Here is a 19925-nt window from a genome sequence, read left to right on the forward strand (position 1 = left end):
TTTCTCTTCCCTTTACCTTGCGCTGAAAACAATCGCAGGTCTGGATTAGGACCTCTGTCAGGATCTGTCAGTAGTCTGGTAAATAAATTACTAGATCAGCAGATGCGCTGCGAAGCCTGAATACAACAGGCGAGATTCAACAAAATCCCGTAAAAAAATACACCCAGAAACTGATTCTTTCTCAGGCCGCCGCTTTCCCCAGACATCAGGGCGACGATCTGCCTTCTTTCCTTTCTGGAGCAGCTTCTGTGGAATAATAATCATCCTCCTTCGCTCCTCGCGGCCAGCTCTCCCCAGCTTCCTCCCTTCTCTCCTCCAATGGGAAGCCGGACCTGGGGAAGGGAGCGCGCGGGGTCTTTGCCCATCTCTTCCGCGCTTCCCAAGCGGCTCTTCCAGTCGCTCTCCTTCGATGGTGGGGCGGGGCTGGGATTTTCCCTGGGGCCGCCCCACGGCGCTCGCCTTCCAATCGGAACGCCGTTGTTGCTCGGTTTTTTCTTTTCCCCGTCGCTGTCCAAACTTCCTGTAACGCTGCGGGAGGGAACCGGGAGCGGGAGTTCCCTGGCGGGAGATGCCTGAAGTTTGCTGGCAGAGAGGGAGGTCTCTGCGGCGGCAAGAGCGACAGAAGCACGTCGAAGGAGCCGAGCTCCCCCAAAATGGGCCTCCTCGAGCTGCTGTCCCCTCGCACCTACGGCCTGGCGCTCGCTACTGCTCTGGCGCTCTGGGCGCTCTGTGTTTTCTGCAGGCGGAAAAGGTAAGAAAGGAGGAGAGAGATTGCCTGGCTGCAGTGCCGTCGCTCTGCTGGCTACAGGAGATCGCAGCAGGGTTGTTGAGATCCTGCAGGACTGGAAGACCCGGCAGAGTCACGGTGAACTTGGATCCCTTTTCAAAGTTGGCTCTGATGCACCAAGTTTAACTTTGCAGAAAACGAAGGGGGGAAAGATAGCGATTGTGCCCCGTAACGATTAAACTGGCACCACACACTCATACTCTCTCTTATTTTGAGTTTGCTGCAACGACCGGGGGCGATCTCTCTGGGACGTTTCCTACACGAGAGGCGTCAGGTTTTACCAGGGAGTGTTGTAGGTGGGGACCTGGCAACATGATTTGGGTGGCCCCTCGAGCCACACCGCCCCAGACAAATCCCCAGAGCCACACCGCCGTGGGAGAGTGAATGAGAGCCATTCCAGACGGTTGCTCAATGGGCAAAGGGGGCGTTGGCAACAGGTTTTCTTTAACATATCTGATTTCCCCATGAAAGGTAAAAACTGGATGGAGTGCCTGCGAATGCATCCTGGCATTTTGATGCCAGCAATGTTGCTGCAACAAAGTTGGTGGATGCATGAGAAGCAACTACCCCAAAATAAGCACCCATCCCCAGGTGAAGCTGTAGTGGGCCTCTTGCTTGTGTGCCCCTCCTCTGGTCTTTTTATTTCAATTCCTTTCCTGATGACTCCTAGCATGGAATTTGCCTTCTTCACATCTGCTGCACACTGGATTGGCCTCTTCATCAGTCTATATGCTGTGACCCCATGATCTTGTTCCTGGTCAGTCACTGCCAGTTCAGATCCGATGTGCATTTGTTTACATTGAATTGCATTTGCCATTTTCGTGTCCATTCACCTGGGTTGGAGAGATCCTTTTGGAGCACATTGCAATTCCATTTTTCGTTTAAGTTTTTGTTTTAATCATCCTGAACAATTTCATCAACAAACTTGGCTGCCTCACTGCTCACCCTGTTCACCTTGAAATCTACATAATTTATGGACAAGTTATAAAACACAGGTCCTAATACCAATCATTGGATGCCCATGGGAATCCCACAAACAGGGCATCAGTGTTACAGTGCTCTCCCTACTTGTGATTCTCATCAAATGCTATTCAAATGCATACTGTCTCTGAGGTAGAACATAGCTATTGTGGCCACAGATGACCTTATCATTCATATCCCAGTACTTGTCTACCAATACTTGTAGGACACCACTTTCTACCCCTCTCCATTGGGAGAACTGTCTATATGGTTCTATTCTGTGCTTCCTGTTTCTTAACTACTTCCTGATCTACAATAGGACCTCTCCTCATATTCCACGACTGCCAAGGTTACTCAGGATCTTTGATGAGACATTTTGTCAAAAGCTTTTCGGAAGTTCTAATACACTATGTCAACTGAGTCACACCTAGCTATATGCCTCTTGATATTCTTAAAGCATTCTACAAGATAGTGAGGCAGGACTTGCAGAAGGCATGTTGGCTGTGCTTTGGTAGGCTTGCCATACATTACGAAAATTCTTGACGTGTCCTTGCTTTCGGGTGTAAAAAAAGGTGTCAGGGAGGAATTATCCTGAATTGGCAAAATGTCATGGAAAACCTGAATATATGGCAACACGATGGAAAAAGCAGTTCAAAAAGCTTAGGTTTTCCCCCCAAAAAGCTCAACAATTTCAAGGATGTCAGGAATTTTACTTTTTGAAAGTAAAATTGGCAAAGCTTGTTCTTCAGTGTGCTTGGTTATTTTATCTTTAACAATTCATCTATGAGGCCTAGAACATCATTCCTTGTCACCACTTTTTTGTTGCAGTTCCTCACACTCCCTCTCTGCAAAAGTTAGTTCAGGCACAGCAACCTGACAAACGCTTCTCTGCATTCTCCTTATCCTCCTTTATCACACCTTTGACTCTTGTCATCCAAAGGCCCAGCTCCCTTCCCAGCTGATAATCTATTGCTGATGTATTTAAAACATTTTTTTTGCTTGGGCTTTTATGATTTTAGCAATGTGCTCTTCATATTCCTAATTAGCATCCATTATTGTTTGTGTCAGGATTCTTGTTCCCTATAACACCTCACCCCCCCCCCCCCGAGAAGCCTTAGGGACCCGGAATGGTTCCTTAGTCCAGGTTCTGCCTGTGTGATCACAGGATCTCTTTTATTATAAGCAGCACTTATAACTTTGCTCTACTTCCCCGGCTTGCCTTTCCCTTGTTTTTCTTGTCTCTCTGGGGCAAAGGTTCTCCTCCTAGCTACTTGTCTCTCCTTTCTTTCGCCTCACCTACCTCCTTGTGTTTTTGCTCCTGCTGCTATCACACGCCCCCATGTCCGCCTGCCAGCCTTTTATCACGCTACTGTGAGTGTGTGAGGGCATTCCCCATGCTATCTTCACAACATGACACTCCCTGTCCCTGGAAGCCTGCCTGCATTTCTTTTGCCAGTGTTAGCTTCTTTTCGTACCCATTCCATTTTCTAAAGGAAGTCTTGCTTCTGGTAGCGTACTTGACTCTGCTTGTTACCTTCTGTTGTGGGGCTGCAGAGGGGAAAGGATTGGAGCCAGAGTTGTCCCTGCACTCATCCCAGAGTGGGCAAATGAGAATAGGCCATGTCCACATCTCCATGCTACAGAGGTGGCTCTGCTTCTTCCTCTGTGCTCTTGCCCAGAGGATGAGAAAAGATGAGAGGTTTGCTTCTCGCATGAGCAGCTGCTTCTGCCTCCCTCTGGTTAGAGTAGTGGTGGGGATTTGGCCCTGTGGGACCAACCATCTTTGCTGCACCATCCAGAGAGAGGCAGGGCAGGCAGATGTGGTGGATTGTGGTCTCCAGCAGCACCACAGACTGACCCTGCCACAGCCACGGCTCAGAAAGCATGTGAGTGAGAGAAGGCAATGGCTATTCCTGCAGTCCCAACAACTGTTGCTCGCTCTCTTTCTCTACGTGGCCCAGAGAGAGAGAGAGAGCAAGAAGTGGTGGGACTGCAGGAATAGCTATTGCCTTCTCTCGCTCACATACTTTCTGGGTGGTTGTTGTGGCAGGCTCAATCTTTACCTCTGCACCTCTGAGGGCAAGAAGGGAGGTAGCAGAGGTTGTTTCTTGTAGCCTCCACTTGCCTTGTGCCACTTGCCCTCTCAGCCTGAGCAGGAAGAGCGGGAGAAGGAGGTGTTACTCTTACATGGCAAAGTCTTATTTAATGGCGTGAGTCTGCATCTGATTAAAATGCAATATGTAAACTGAAGTAAAGATGTGCCCAGGGCTTTGAGGGAGTGGGATGGTGCATTGAGGAGTCACATGTTCTGGCCTTTTAGTTTTTTATTATTATTTTGAATCATACCTTTAGGCAGTTTTATGTTTATACTTTCTTTATGGAAGGTTGGCAGAAATCAGAAATTATCAGTTGGTTTTATATGGGATTACAGAGTGGGCCTCTTAGATCTCCTTAGGGTGGGGGCCTTCCAAGATACAATGCCACACCTCACAAAACTCAGTGTTTAGTTGGAAACAGTGGTGGCACCAGAGTAATTGAAAGTGGGTATGGTGAGAGGTGAAACTTTGCTAAAACCTATAAACTAGCCCATTCTTTGGATAATTCTTGTTGTTCCCTCATTATGTGGCTGTTGTACAACACACACACATACACAAATCTGCACTGAAACAAATAAGAGTATGTGCATATTTTCATGTTCACTTGCTTTGGTGTTTTTACCATGCAGTTTTGAAGTGCTTGCATAAAGGCTCGCTCCTGTTTATTGGGAGTCCCGGCACACAGGCAAGAGATTAAATGTACCTAACATTATTCTACAGGGAACCATTTCCCTGAACTAAGCTATATTTCTAAAACAAAGGCAGGGATTCTGTGGTCCTTCAGATGTCATTGGACTGTAGCTCCTCTCATCCCTGCTATTAGCTATGATCTCTGGAGCTGGTGACATCCAACAACATTTGGATGACAAGAGTTTCCCCATTCCTGCCCTAGAACATCATTTCCTTCTTTGTGACAAATTATAGGTCTACTAACACCTCTTTGAAACCAAATGAGCCAAAAGTCAAACTCCACTTATATAAAACATCTGCATCTGTATCCATATATGATAGTTTTTCTGCTTTGATCCAGTCTCAGAAAGCATGGAAAGATGTAGCCTTCTGTCTTTTCATTTTTATGCCTTCATTTTTGCCAGAATGCCAAATGTAAATATATGGTTTGTGGCCATTGATAGCCTCTCTGAATTTGTCTACTCCTCTTTTAAGACCGTCCAAGATTGTGGCCATCACTGCCTCTTGTGGTAGCAAATGCCATAGTTTAACTCTGTGCTGTGTGAAGAAGTACTTTTTGACATCACTGATGGTGGCTCTTGAAGAACATCAGAATCCTACCATAGGTAGGAATACTGCAACCCCTCCAACTTTATTCATAGATCTCATTGCCTCAATAGCTTTGGGTATAAAGCTTGGAACCAAAAACATAACACTGTATTTTTGAGATAGTAGAGTTGTATACCAGCTCAGTGAAAACACCCTTCTGTGTTCTCAACTATGAGTATTTATCCAGCAAATACATTGTGGATGTTCTGTTTATGGTCTTATTTTTAAAGGGAGATTGCCATGTTTTCTGCTTACTTTTTTTTTGTTCTGCACATGCCAGGGACTCTAATTTTTTTTTAAAAAAATCCATCTATGAATATATAATTGTTTCAGGATGTATTAGAGTGAGTTAGATAAACTATTGCCTCATTCTGGTTTAGTGCACACATTTGGAAACCCTGTTTGTATATTTTTGCAGTCTTTGGAGAGTGTCTGGGCTATTGGTATTACTTTTGAGCCAAGAACGCTTCTGCCATTTTTACCTTTCAAATTGTGTCTTTTAATATCTTCAGAGGCTCAAATGGCCCATTTAGAGGAAGGATGTGAATGGCAAATGACTAATTCTATACCTAAAAGGATGTTAGATGTTTTTAATTGAAAGGAAAATAGCAAGAAGGTTTTACTAGGTTATAAAATGTTAACGGCAGAAGAGAGTGTAGCATTGAAAACACTCTATTTTCGTTGCCATGCCATAGTAATGTACAGTACTTATTGCCTTTTTCATGATCATTCTCATTCAGTAGCTTATTGCTTTTCATGCTAGGTCATTTATGCTCGAGAGATTAGATTTTGGTAGGAACAGCCACCTAGAGAAGGGGCCTCCAACATTTTTCAGCCATAGGGCACAGCTGGAATTTTGAGAGAGGGCAACACCACCTCTGGTTCTTCCCTCCCCAGCCAGACAGTGTATATGCATATGTTCACACAAAAATGATTTAAGTATTTTATGAAGCATGGGGAGCAGTGAGATCCAGGAGAAATAAAATGGATCCTCTTGAATTTGCATGATTTTACACAGAGCCATCCCCTACCCAAAAGAATACCATCAAATTAAACTATACATTGGTAGATTGCACAGTAAAAATCGCAGAACTTGCCAGCACCACTAAAATACTAAGAAAAGGCATACATTCATGATTTTTACACAAAATGGCAAGAAAACCATACACAAAAAGCCACAGAACACATTTGTGGGTCAAGAGGTGACCTGATGATCCATAAGAACCCATGTTTTTGCTGCATGGCAACACTGAAGAGTACCAAATCAGTACTTTTTAAATGTTTGCTCAATGTTAGTTGGGCTATGTATGTGTGTGCTTGTGTGTGAAAACTATACAACTTCAAGATGATTCATTTAACTGAATCCAGTTTGTGTGCGTACATACACATGCAAATCTCTCTCACGTAGCATCTCACTTTCTTCCCTTTGCCACACCCAGACTCCCATTACTCCCTCCCATCAGATGTCAAGGAAATAAACAACTATCTGACTTTTAGAAGACATCTGAAGGCAGCCCTGTTTAGGGAAGTTTTTAATGTTTAATGTTTTGTTGTATTTTTAATATTTTTTTGGAAGCCACCCAGAGTGGTGTGAGAAACCCAGCCAGATGGGCGGGGTATACATTATTATTGTTATTGTTATTGTTATTGTTATTGTTATTATTTTCTCCAAGATCACTCTCTTTTCCTTCTTCCTCCACCCTGCCCCCTTTTCCTGGTCACTCTTCCCTCTGTTCAACTGGTCTGACCCTTAAAAACACTTAGACTGAAAAAGGAAGTGAGATTGAGTGGCATTCTTTCAACTTTCTCCTTCAGCTTTATACGCTTTCCAAGGAAGAAAAAAGGAGGTAGTGAGGGGAATGTTCAGAGACTTTGCTGGCAGTAGGGGAAGTCCTCAAGGCCATCATAGTGTCCATGGATATGGCGCTGGCAACCCTTAGAGGCACACTGCTAGAGGCACTGCTAGGGACCAATGAGAATTGGAGTCCAACAAATGGAAAGCAACACGTTGACTATCCACATAGGTCCATCCAACCATCATTTATTTTCCTTGCTAAGAATATAAGAAGAGCCATGTCAGATCAGGCCCAAGACCCATCTAATCTAGCATCCACTTCTCACAGTGCCCAACCAGATTCCTGTAGGAAGCCCATAAATTCTTCATCTGCTTTGCTAGACGATGGGTTGCCAACCTGTTTGGACTAGCTCATTTTTAATTTCAGAAGAAGGTTGGGGTAGCCAGTAAATGGAAATGGGTGCCATGAAGGGGGCAGAACCATGGGGAGCATAAAAAATGTAAAGGGACCCCTGACCATTAGGTCCAGTCGTGGCTGACTCTGGGTTTGTGGCGTTCATCTCGCTTTATTGGCCGAAGGAGCTGGCGTACAGCTTCCGGGTCATGTGGCCAGCATGACTAAGCTGCTTCTGGCAAACCAGAGCTGCACACAGAAATGAAGTTTAACTTCCCGCCGGAGCGGTACCTATTTATCTACTTGCACTTTGACGTGCTTTCGAACTGCTAGGTTGGCAGGAGCAGAGACTGGCTTGCTTTTAATGTCTACTGACAGCTACAAAGTCGATGATTTATATCTAGAAAGCGATGCCAGTTGTAATTTCTTCCTTCTCTAATAACATATTGTCCACACCCTTTATAATAATAAGGCTAAGTAGGTTAATTATGTTGCAATATATATAATTATAAACACAACATGAAAAGTGTTTTTCACACAGAATCTCTGCAGCAAACCTCTTTAACAAAACAGTTCTCTCTCCATCTCACTCCCCCCCCCCCTTTAATCAGGGGGCTAAATGACATCTTCATAGTTTCTCCTGTTCAGCCAGTCAAGTTCTCTTCTGAATGAACCTGCCACTCTCTTCTGAATGAACCTGCCTTTTCATTCAACTGACAAAATGAGTTCTGACCCATGAAATGTTACATTAAAGTATATTTCTTAGTCTGTTATACTGCTACAAGATTAACATGTATGGAATTAGCCCTGCTTATATAAACAGTGGAGAACCTAGGCCCACCAAATAGTGTTGTACCACAACTCCCATCACTCCCAGCCAGCATGGCCAATGGTCTGGGATGATGGAAGTTGTAGTTCAGCAGCATCTGGATGTGCACAGGCTCCCATCCCTGATGTAGCCACTTGGAATTTATGGGGGACAAAATAACCCATTATTTGGGAAAAGGGATATTTTTGATAGGATTAGTAGAACATCTCCAAGGGCTTGTAAACATTTCTCAAATCTGATCACATATATGTCAGGGAACTGCCATCAGTACGGGAGGGGGAGAGCAAAAGCCAGAGGGATTCCAGAGAGCGTCCAGGGATCAGGAGGAGCAGCCCATCTTCTGGGGAAGAGAATCAGCGTAGCACCAGTGGAGAAGGGGGGCAGCTGGGGGAAGTGGCGAGGCGGTCTCATGACTCCTTGCCTGGGACCAGCGGGGAGAGTAGGGGTCCTCCATTGCCCATGCCCTCCCTGCGCAGAAGGCCTCCGTGCAGAGAGGGTAGGCGGAGACTGGGCGTCAAAGAACTTCTTTGCTGGAAGAAGTTTAAGAAATGCCCACTCACAGATTCTGCCAGCGATTGAGTCAGCCACGGGTGAGTGGCTGTCCGGACAGAAAGAGGTTCACTTTGGCAACCCAGCCAGGTTGTTGCACCCAGCCGGGGAGATAGGTACCTGCTTACGCACGAGCAACCCCTAGAACCATTACAGCAATCCGTGAGTCCCTGACGTTGCTTGTGCGCAGCCCTGGGAGGCAGCACGATGAGCCAAACAGGGCCAGCTGGAGAGACAGAGCAAGAAGCCATGGTGTGAGGTCTGGTCGAGAGGAATCGAGACCTGGAGGCACATGTCGCTACCCTGTCAGCGTGGCTGGAGGAGAGGCGGGCTCAGGATGCACAGGTCAGAGCCACCCCGATAGGAAGGAAGGTCCCGGGGCTGGTAAGTAAGTTTGGAGGAAAGCCCCAAAACTACAATGCTTTCCGAACGAAAATTCAATACGCTTTGGAATTGCAGAAAAATGACTTTGCTGATGACGGGGAGAGGGTGGCATACATTGTTGGACATCTGCAGGATGGGGCGCGCGAATGGATCAGGCCCTTGATGGCAACGGGGAATGATGCATTGAAAGATCTTAAAATTTTTTACCAGGCAATGGACGCGATGTTCTCCAGCGAGATTGAGCAAAGCGTGACACGGAGGGAGCTGATGGGGTACAAGCAGGGGAGCCTGTCCGTCAGAAGCTACTGGTCGCATTTTGCGATGTTAGTGCACAAGTTTGGTTGGTACCTGGACTCTGAACCAGTACAAATGCTGTTTGAGGCAGGTTTGGATCCCGAAGTGAAAGACGAGGTGTCCAGAGCGCCCTGTCCGCGGTCGATGGATGAGCTCACAAAGACTGTGCTTGCGACTGGCGTACGCCAGGAAGCGCGGGCTCAGGAAAAGCGGGAGATAAGGGGGGAACGTTTCCATGGCAACCGCATTCCTGAAATGCTGAGGGAGCCTTCCCAGGTGGCAGAGCCGATGGAAATTGATGGAGCGCGCGTGAGAGAGAGGTTTCAAACGCTAGTGAAGGCCGGAAAAGGGAGGGGAAGGAGTGGAAAACTAGCAAGAAGTGTTTCCTCTGTCAGCGGCCAGGACATTTTGCAAAGGTCTGTCCCCAACGAAAGGCCTGGCAAGGCATGATGGGGGCTGCAGGCCACGACGAGAAGGGGGAGGAGGGGCCGGTGCAGGGAAACGAGAAAGCCTGGCCGCCAACCAATAGAAGTGCCCCGGCCTGACCCTCCCAAGGCAGCTATAGCCATTGAAGTGGTGCTAGAACTCCCAAATGGGCACCCAGTCAAGGTGGATGGGCTGCTGGATTCTGGCAGCTCGTGTAATTTCTTCAGTAGAGACTTCGCTCTGGAGCACCAGCTCCATCTGTTGCCACTAGATTTTCCCTTGCAGGTGACCACCATTGATGGCAGGGAACTACTGGGAGGGGAAGTGACACACCAGACACCGCCAACGCGGATGAGTGTTTCCAGGCACACAGAAACCATGGCCTTTCACGTGGCCATGCTGGCGGGACCCCCAATAATACTAGGAATGAGCTGGCTGGCGCTACATGACCCAGTGGTGTCATGGCATCAGCGGTCGCTCACCTTTGGGTCAGCTTACTGTTTAGAACACTGCCTGGGAGGAAAGGAACCAAGAATGACTGTGGCCAGGGTGGCTGGGGCAGCCCTGGAGAAAAAGGGACGGGTGCCACCGCAATATGCAGATTTGAAGGAGGTGTTCAGCGAGAGAGAGGCGGATAGACTGCCCCCCCCCCACAGACCATATGACTGCCAAATCAACCTGCTTCCGGGGGCCCAGTTACCGGTGGGTAAGCTGTACGCCATGTCCGACCGGAAGATGGAGGAGTTGAGGCAGTTTATTGACAAGAACTTGAAAAAGTGCTTCATAAGGGAATCAAAGGCAGTGGGGGGGGGAGTCCAGTGTTCTTTGTGGACAAAAAATCAACTAATCGGCCCAGACTTGTGGTGGACTACCGCTGTTTGAATTTGGTGTCAGAACCCGTGACTTTCCCAATGCCCAGAATCGACGATATTCTGACACGTGTGAGGCAGGGAAAGATTTTTACCAAGCTGGACCTAAGGGGGGCATACAATCTGATTAGAATACGGGAGGGGAATGAATGGAAAACGACCATGTTCACCCACCTGGGGGCTTTTGAGTATTTAGTTATGCCATTTGGATTACAATCGGGGTCCGCCTGCTTTCAATCCTTCATGCACCATGTGCTGGGGCCACTGCTGTACAAGAATTGTGTGGCCTTTTTGGATGACGTCTTAATATATTCGGAGAATGAAGCGCAACACGTCAAGGACGTCAGGGAGGTGCTACAGAGATTGCAGAAGCATCAGTTGTGGGTCAAGCTGGAAAAATGCCAATTCCACGCCCGGGAGGTCGAGTTCCTAGGATACAGGTTGTCAGACAAGGGACTGGCCGTGGATCCAGGCAAGGTGAAGGCAGTGCTGGAATGGAAGGCCCCCCAAAACCGAAAGGAAGTGCAGAGGTTCCTAGGCTTCAGCAACTTCTACAGGAAGTTCATAAGGAATTTCGCCCACTTGACAGCACCCATTACGGATTGTCTTAGTAGTAAAAAGAAGTTCACATGGACAGAGGAGGCGCAGCAATCCTTTGAGAAACTGAAGAAAGCGTTCGCCTCGGAAGAGCAGCTCCTGCACGTGGATCCGGAGAAGCCCATGAGACTGGAGACGGACGCGTCTGACCGCGCCATTGGAGCAGTATTGTTGCAACCCGGGTCCAAGGAGAACTGGAGTCCGTGCGCCTTTTTCTCCTGGAAGCTGAGTAAGTTGGAGCAAAACTACACGGTGTATGACCGAGAACTGCTTGCAATTTACTCGGCATTTCGTCAATGGAGACACCTCTTGATAGGGGCGCGGCACAAGATCCAGGTCCGAACTGACCACAAGAACTTGGAATACTGGCGGACCGCGCGAGTGCTTAACCAGAGACAGATCAGATGGTCCCAGGAGTTTGCCAAGTTTTTCTTTGAGATACAGTACGTGTCGGGGGGGAATGTTAGGGTGGATGCACTCTCCAGAAAACCGAAATACATGGAGGGGGAAGGGCCTCCGGAGGCCAGGCACGTGTTCCCTGAGGACTGGTGTGTGTGTGAGGGAACGTTGGTAGGTAAACAAGAGCTAGCAGGGCTCACCCGAGACGATGAGTTTGCTCAGACTAAAATCAGGGAGCTCAGAGGTGGAAAGGGAGACAATGGGGGGTTTTCGGAAAAGGAAGGGCTACTGTACTACAAGGGGGCACTGTATGTACCAGGAGAGACGTTGAGGGGCAAAATAGTGAGGCAGCTCCATGACAATCCAACAGCTGGGCACTTTGGACAGCACAAGACCATGCTACTAGTTACCAGGCAATTCTGGTGGCCAAAGGTGAGGGAGGACGTACGAGAATATGTACGAGGGTGCGACCAGTGCCAGAGGGCAAAGGGGGAAAGGACCGCCCCCGCAGGGTTACTGGAACCCTTACCAACACCGGAAAGGCCCTGGGAGGTGGTGTCCATTGAATTTATGACAGATCTGCCCAAGTCAAGGGGGAAGACAGCGGTCATGGTGGTGGTCGATCTGCTGACTAAAATGTGCCATTTCGTAGCGTGTTCGCACGCAGTGTTGGCAGAGGAGACAGCCAGGCTGTTTGTGGACCACGTTTTCAGGCTGCATGGCACCCCATTGAGGGTAATCTCAGATCGTGGAAAACAATTTACTTCCCGGTTCTGGCGGAGGCTCGTGAACTTGCTGCAGGTCGAGGTGAGCTTCTTGACGGCACGGCGCCCAGAAACCAACGGGCAGGCCGGAAGAGCAAACGGTATACTCCAGCAGTACCTACGCTGCTATGTCAGCGAGAGGCAGAACGATTGGGTAGAGAAATTGGCTTTGGCTGAATTTGCGTACAACAACGCTGAACACGTGTCCACGGGAATGAGCCCTTTCATGGCCAATTATGGGTGTCACCCCAGGGCCTTCCCAGGGAGGGGGGAGGAAGGATGGAGTGTATCTGCGGCCAAGCAATTTGCTGAAGAAATGGAGGCCTTACACCAGCAACTCAGGCTGAACTTGGAGAGGGCTAAGGAAGTTTACAAGAGGCAGGCAGACAGGCACCGTTGGGAGGGGGAGGCCATACGGGTGGGAGACCGGGTGTGGTTGTCGTCCCAAGGGTTGCCCCTAAAGGGAGGGTGCAAGAAGTTGGAGCCTAGGCGCCTGGCGCCTTTTGAGGTAATACAGCAGGTCAACCCAGTGGCATTCAAACTCAAGTTGCCCGACAGCATGAAGATACATCCGGTGTTCCATAGGTCCCTACTTTCACAGTACAGGGAGGGGCGGGAATTCCCAGGAAGGGAGGAAGCGGTTACCACCCATCCGCGGGTAGAGCAGAGGAAACTCTGTAACGAAGCCACGGAAATACTCGATTCGAGGTGGCGGGGTCACCAGGTAGAGTACTTGGTAGCCTGGGAGGGAGAGCCCAGGTCGGAAAACACTTGGGTCCCTGCGGAATCAATCACGGACAGGTATCTGGTGGAAGAGTTTCATAGTTTGTTCCCAGATAGACCTAAACCACTAGCTAGATTCTGGGAGGAAGAATTCGGAACCACAGATGACGAAGGGGACTTTGTGGGGTTTCCTGCCTCCGAGGAGGAGGAGGGGGAGGTGTTCTGAGGAAGAAGAATCAAACTGGGAGGCTCGACCAGCTGGAAGAGATACGAGGGGATGGGAGGCCAGTTTTGAATCCTCAGAAGATGATGACAGTTCTTTCAGGGGGTTCTCCGCATCGTTGGTCGATGAGAGAGAGGAGGAGGTATCGGAAGATTGTGCCGGGGGTGAGGGGGGTCCTGAGGAGGGGGTGGATGTCAGGGAACTGCCATCAGTACGGGAGGGGGAGAGCAAAAGCCAGAGGGATTCCAGAGAGCATCCAGGGATCGGGAGGAGCAGCCCATCTTCTGGGGAAGAGAATCAGCGTAGCACCAGTGGAGAAGGGGGGCAGCTGGGGGAAGTGGCAAGGTGGTCTCATGACTCCTTGCCTGGGACCAGCGGGGAAAGTAGGGGTCCTCCGTTGCCCATGCCCTCCCTGCGCAGAAGGCTTCCGCGCAGAGAGGGTAGGCGGAGACTAGGTGTCAAAGAACTTCTTTGCTGGAAGAAGTTTAAGAAACGCCCACTCACAGATTCTGCCAGCGATTGAGTCAGCCACGGGTGAGTGGCTGTCCGGACAGAAAGAGGTTCACTTTGGCAACCCAGCCAGGTTGTTGCACCCAGCCGGGGAGATAGGTACCTGCTTACGCACAAGCAACCCCTAGAACCATTACAATATATTACCTATTTAATTAAAGTATGTATTTAAGAAATATTTCTAATGTGGCTTGCTTTAATGTCTACTGACAACTACAAAGTAGGTGATTTATATCTAGAAAGTGATGCCAGTTGTAATTTCTTCCTTCTCTAATAACATATTGTCCACACGTTTAATAATCTAAGGCTAAGTAGGTTAAACTATGTTGCAATATATATAATTATAAACACCACACAAACAGTAGCAAACAAACATGCTGTTGGGCAATGTTCTTTGAAGTGCCACATCCATGTCCATAGCTGCCTTCGTTGTTTTTCTTCTGCTGAATTTCAGGGAATCTCCCATTCAACCAGTTCTCTGGTTCTTTCTCTCTCTGAACTTTTTTTTTTGTAACTTTTTTAAAGGAATCTTTCAAGGTACCCTATTTTTATAGCAGGAAAACAAATCTCTCTTGCCATTTTGCTTTTAATAGTAGCTATAAAAATAATTCACATTTAAATAAACCACTTGGCTGACATCTAGCATGCTATGCTTTTAAGTTTGCACAAATCAAAACTGAGAAGAGTGCTGCTTCTTTTTTCTTCTTCTTTTTTAATTTTTTTTTATTTATACCCTGGCCTCCCCAGCCAAGACCAGGCTCAGGGCGGCTAACACCCGATATAAAAACAAATTGATTGAAATACAACTTAAAAACAAGATTAAAATACAACATTAAAACATTAAAATACAGCCTCATTTCAATGGAAATTCAAATCCACAGGAGGAGAAAGGAAAAAAGAAGAGGGGGAGGTAATCAAATTGATTCCAAGCTGAAGGCCAGGTGGAACAACTCTGTCTTACAGGCCCAGTAGAAAGAAATCAGATCCTGCAGGGCCCTGGTCTCATGGTCTCCAGGCTGGAGCCAGTGTTGAAAAGGCCCTGGCTCTGGTTTGTAGGAATGGTTTGTAGGAATTAGTAAACACAGTAAGGGCATCCAACGGGACAGGGCTACTGCACTATGCTTAAATTCACTTTCAAAAACTACATATTGAACAGCAAATAAAAGCATTTGGTTGGCTGCCAAATTTGGATTGGCTCCGGCAAGCAAGGACATGGCATGGCTCTGGTTGCCAATTTCCGCACAAGATTGATCGGTGTTTGCATTTTCAAAAGCCAATTTCTTCATGAGTTCATTCTGGGCTGTAGTATTATCAACCTGCCTGGTCACTGCTTCTTTCAATCTATCTATAAATTGATAGTAGGGCTCTGAATGTTGTTGTTTAATATTAACAAAAGAGCTAATAGGGAAAGCAGAAGGCAATTCCCCAGCCCACACAGATTCCTCCTCTAAGGACAGAATTCCTTTCTGCCTAGCCAGAGAAATTGAGGTGCGCACAGCTCCTGTAGGAGAGCACGCAGGGGTTGTGGCAGGCAAAGCAGGCAAAGGAGGAAGGGGAGGGGTGGATGGGTTTGTGGGCTGAGGTGTAGGGAGGGGTTGGCAAGGAGGCAAAAGCTTGGGATAAGGAGGGGGGGGATTGTCTGCTACAGCCAGAAGGGCAGGGGCCGAAGGAGACGCCTGGTGGACCTGGGGTCCTAATTTAGCAACGGCAGCTGCACATTTCTGCCAGGTGAGCAGACAATGAATTGAAGCCCTCGGTTCTGCAAAGAGGGTCTTCCCGATCTTTTGCCAAGTCTCCACCTCCAGAGAGCCCTTCTCGGGGTAGGAAGAATATTGGCAATTGATCTCCAAAAGTAATTGTTCAATTTCTTTTAAGGAAATTTGAACACCCACAACCCGCTGCCTAACTAGAGAAAAAAGTTCCTTGGCATGCTCTTTCTGCATCCGAGTCAAATCGCCCCCCATACTCACGAAGTAGCGCGCTGAGACTTTTCCAGTCGAGTGAAGTACAGGGGCTAGGCTGCATAAGGGATCTGGATCACGTCGGGGGTCACCAGATGTAGGAATGAAAATCACTGGAGACGAGCAGTGGGTGTCACGAGAGGCGTCTGCCGGGAAAGTCCCGGGAACTCTCTTTTATTGAATATTACAAACATTGCCACAGGTGTACTTGTGGCTGATTGGTTGATACAAACACAAAGAAACTTAATGCTGATTGGTTAACATACATACAAGGCGGGAATTACATGTGAGGGATGGGAATTACATGTGAACATTAATCACCGGTAGATTAAAGGCTGGGAAACGAGGTTGGGACTATACAAGCATGAAACCTCCTAACTAAAGATTAATATGGCATGAAACAATTACTAATGATTGATCATAACATGAAAGAATACAATAATCAAGTTCTATAGATGTGGTCAGCTATGCATGGAGAACAAGTCACCATGAACTTAAGGTGAACTGAACGATGAGAGAATGTCTTGGTGTTTGGAACAGGTTCGTACAGTGTGTGCAGAAACAGAGAAAAGATTATAAGCAAGACTTCCCAGAATGCAAGAGAAAAGAAGCAATGCTTCCCATAAGGCCACAGTTATGTGTAGAAAGAGAAAGATGCAATGCTTCCTTATAATGCAACAGTTATGTGCAGAGGGAAAACATATGTGCAGAAGGAAAACTTCCCTTTACTGGTTGAGGCTAATCTGTCTTCCTTAGGGCCCGGGACCTCTAGGGTGTTGCTATTTATGGACTTTAAGGTCCTCCGTGGGGCATACTGGGAGAAGCAGTCCTGTAGGTACGAGGGTCCTAGGCCATGAAGGGCTTTAAAGGTCAAAACCAGCACCTTAAATCTGACCCTGTACTCCACCGGGAGCCAGTGCAGCTGGAAAAGCACTGGGTGAATATGCTCCCATGGCAGAGACCCCGTGAGGAGCCTCTCTGCAGCATTCTGCACCCACTGGAGTTTCTGGAACAGCTTCAAGGGCAGTCCCGCATAGAGCGAATTACAGTGGTCAAGCCTGGAGGTGACCGTTGCATGGATCACTGTGGCCAGGTCGGGGCGGGAAAGGTAAGGGACCAACTGCTTGATGTGGCGAAGGTGGAAAAATGTTGATTTGCAGTACTAACTTGTACTTGTGAATTCAGATCCAGGAATTCAATTTTCTGTGGGATTGTTTGTAATAGATCCTTTTGTTTATTTTGAATTGTAGGTTCAGGTTTTGACCTGTAAAATGCTTCTGGAAGTGAGTTGATAGGATGATCACTTTTTAGAACAATGCACTGTTAATCCATAAATGGGTAAATTCCAAAGGCTTTGAGTCCTGGTTTTGGCTGGGGAGGCCTCTGACCGAGGCAGAATTCCAACAAAACCCTGGCGGTCTTGGTCTTCCTAAAGAGGTCTTTTGCCCTCTATAGGCATGATGTCACCACACATAAACCATGTGGTCAGTGTCAAATTTAAGCACCACTGGTTCATAGTCTTGCCATCTTGATATGACAGCAGTCTGCGTCCCCTGGTATGCTTGCATACTGGAGTCTATGATAAGCACCTTTTAAAACATGCTGACCATGTTTTGGAACTATGCTTTTGAGATGCTCACCATTTAGACCATCTTTTGGAAACAAAATATACATTTAAAATTCCTCTGTACTAATATCAAGTTAGTCAATGGTTTTGTGCATGTGGCTTTTCTAGATTCTCTGAATTTATCTTATTCTTACAAGATGGGCAGGGCAGTAAGATGGTTTATGCATTCGCTATTATCTTGAAGACTGAAATATCCATACCCTGCCTTTCTATCACAAACCTATCCCTTGTGGCTCACAATATTTAGCAAGACAAAATGCTAAAATGGTATATTTTATGCTATACATTATGTGTTATTTTCACTGGATTGAAGGGTAGTGTATGAATGTTTTAACTAACAAATAAACACAAGGTAATATTTAACCCAGCTTCTCCAGTCACAGAATATAACCTGAGATAGTGGTTGACATAAACTAAATCTTGGGTCACTGCTTTTTAGAACCCCAAGCTGAAACCTCCATTGCTTTTTCTTTTCCTCCTAAGGAACATGTACCAATCCGTACATAACTATGGTGATAGGAGAAAGAAGCTTTAAATAGTGATTAAAATGTCTGTTATATTTAGTGGTGACACCTCGTAAGGTGCCACAGATTTGCTTTTGTTTTATTTTGGAATAACCCAACATTCTCCCTGCAAGAAGAGCTTTGGGGCCTATGACTGTGAAGCTTTATTTGCTCCTGTATAGGTATAACATTTATTTTTATTTCCCTGTATATTTAAATCAAGTTCTTTACTCGTTAGTGTGCCATGCCATATGGTACAGAGCTGTATGCCAGTTGATAAAAATATTCTGGGAACATAGGAAACTAGCAGTCGGTTCAAGAAGGGTGATGCCTCTTGACCAAATGCTTGTGGGCTTTTTGCATTATTTTTAGCACTTGTGTGCATTTTGGAGCAGCAAAGGTTTGTCCAAGAGGACATCCTGTGTCTCATGATTTCCTTAAACACATTCCTTTAATATTTCTTCCTCCCTAAAAATGCAAAGTAAATGCATTTACAAGCCATATTATAATGAAATTTCTTTGCAAAGGAAAATAATAATCTCTGTCTTGATGTATCCTGTGTGCTCTACTAGTCTTGTCATTCTTCCGTAATTACTCATTTTTGTCAGTGGTGCATTTTTATTCCAAAACAAGGTACAAGTTGTGACAAAGAAAATAATTAGCCTGTTCTTCCCAGTCTCTGGTCCCAGGGGAGAGAGGGGAAACCCACAAAGTGTCAATCAGTGAGGTGCCTCAAAATTTTCTTCTTGTCTCAGACGCATTAGGCCCAGACCCACAAGCTACAGGGGGGGTTATGATCTGATGAAGTTACAGAGCCTGACACTGAGTCTACTAGGCTTCCCATATATTTTTGAGGCTAATCAGGGGAAGCCATGCTTGCATGCAGATGTTGCCAAATTGTCCATGGCCACTTCTCATGCTTCACAAAGTTGTTTGGTTGAAGAGCCCTTGTTATTTCCCGCAGCTAGCATGATAGGTAGGCTGTACGTTCTTACTTTCCTGTGAAATTAAAACAAGCCAGTGAGGTATAGTGGTTAGTCAAAATAGGACCAGGGAAATCTAGCTTTCAATCCCCAGTCAGCCATGAAGTTCACTGGTTGGCTTAGTCTGAGAGCCTGCATTTGGCCCAAATGTACATCATGGGGCACTTCGGCTGCTTTCTGAGCTTCTTGTAGGGTAAGGTTTGGTATAAAATAATTTTATAATTATTTTAAGACTTTCATTTGTATTTTTATATTTATTTAGATATGGATGCACATAGAAATACTCAAGTTCATGTTGCCCTCTATGTTGAAAGTCTGACATGAGTTAAATAAAAACCTATTGATGCTAGTACAGTCTTATGAACACTGCTGATACTGGTGATGGCAGAAATATATATAATAATAATTTTGACTCTGCTCTCTGGAAGGTGTATGCCCTGTTCATTCTCTTCAGTATTTAATGGCCTCCATAATATTTTCATTCAACCCATGAACCCATCAGCAATTTGTTTTTACAGGTTAATATACTTACAAATGATTTTCTAATAGAATATCCTCATCAGAGGGCAGATTTATTAACACTCCTCCTCCTCTTTTGATTGTCTTTTTTAATCCCAGCTCCATGTATAATTTACTTCTTCCTTGGTGAGTGCTTAGTCTGAAGAAGGCTGTCTTGCTGAAATACTTGAGCTTAGATAAATTTGTCTTATTCTCCTGGGCAAGATATGGTGGCTCTAAGCACCAATTCTTTCTGAGGTGAACATTAATTTTAATTGAAATCTTAGTGAGGTTAAAACAGAAGTGAATGGGTTAAGAGCAAGGGCCAGGTTCAATACGAGTTTCAACAAGAAATTGTCTTCGGTGAATTCCCTCAAACTGAGGTCCATCTCTGAGAGCCTTCTGGCGGTTCCCTCACTGAGAGAAGCAAAGCTATAGGGAACCAGGCAGAAGGCCTTCTCGGTAGTGGCACCCAC

The 19925-nt window shown here is 46.5% G+C and overlaps 1 protein-coding gene across 1 annotated transcript in view; it reads left to right on the top strand.

Annotated features, from left to right (window-relative positions):
• The first annotated feature begins 496 nt into the window (after positions 1-496).
• Positions 497-19925, top strand: part of CYP7B1 (cytochrome P450 family 7 subfamily B member 1) — a 113816-nt gene continuing 94387 nt past the window's right edge. The window contains exon 1 of the mRNA XM_081874408.1: positions 497-751. Coding sequence (XP_081730534.1) covers positions 654-751 — 98 coding nt within the window. The 5' untranslated portion in view covers positions 497-653. The remainder of the gene's footprint in view (positions 752-19925) is intronic.

This window comes from Podarcis erhardii, assembly GCF_964252035.2.
Source record: "Podarcis erhardii genome assembly, chromosome: 8".
Taxonomy (NCBI): domain Eukaryota; kingdom Metazoa; phylum Chordata; class Lepidosauria; order Squamata; family Lacertidae; genus Podarcis; species Podarcis erhardii.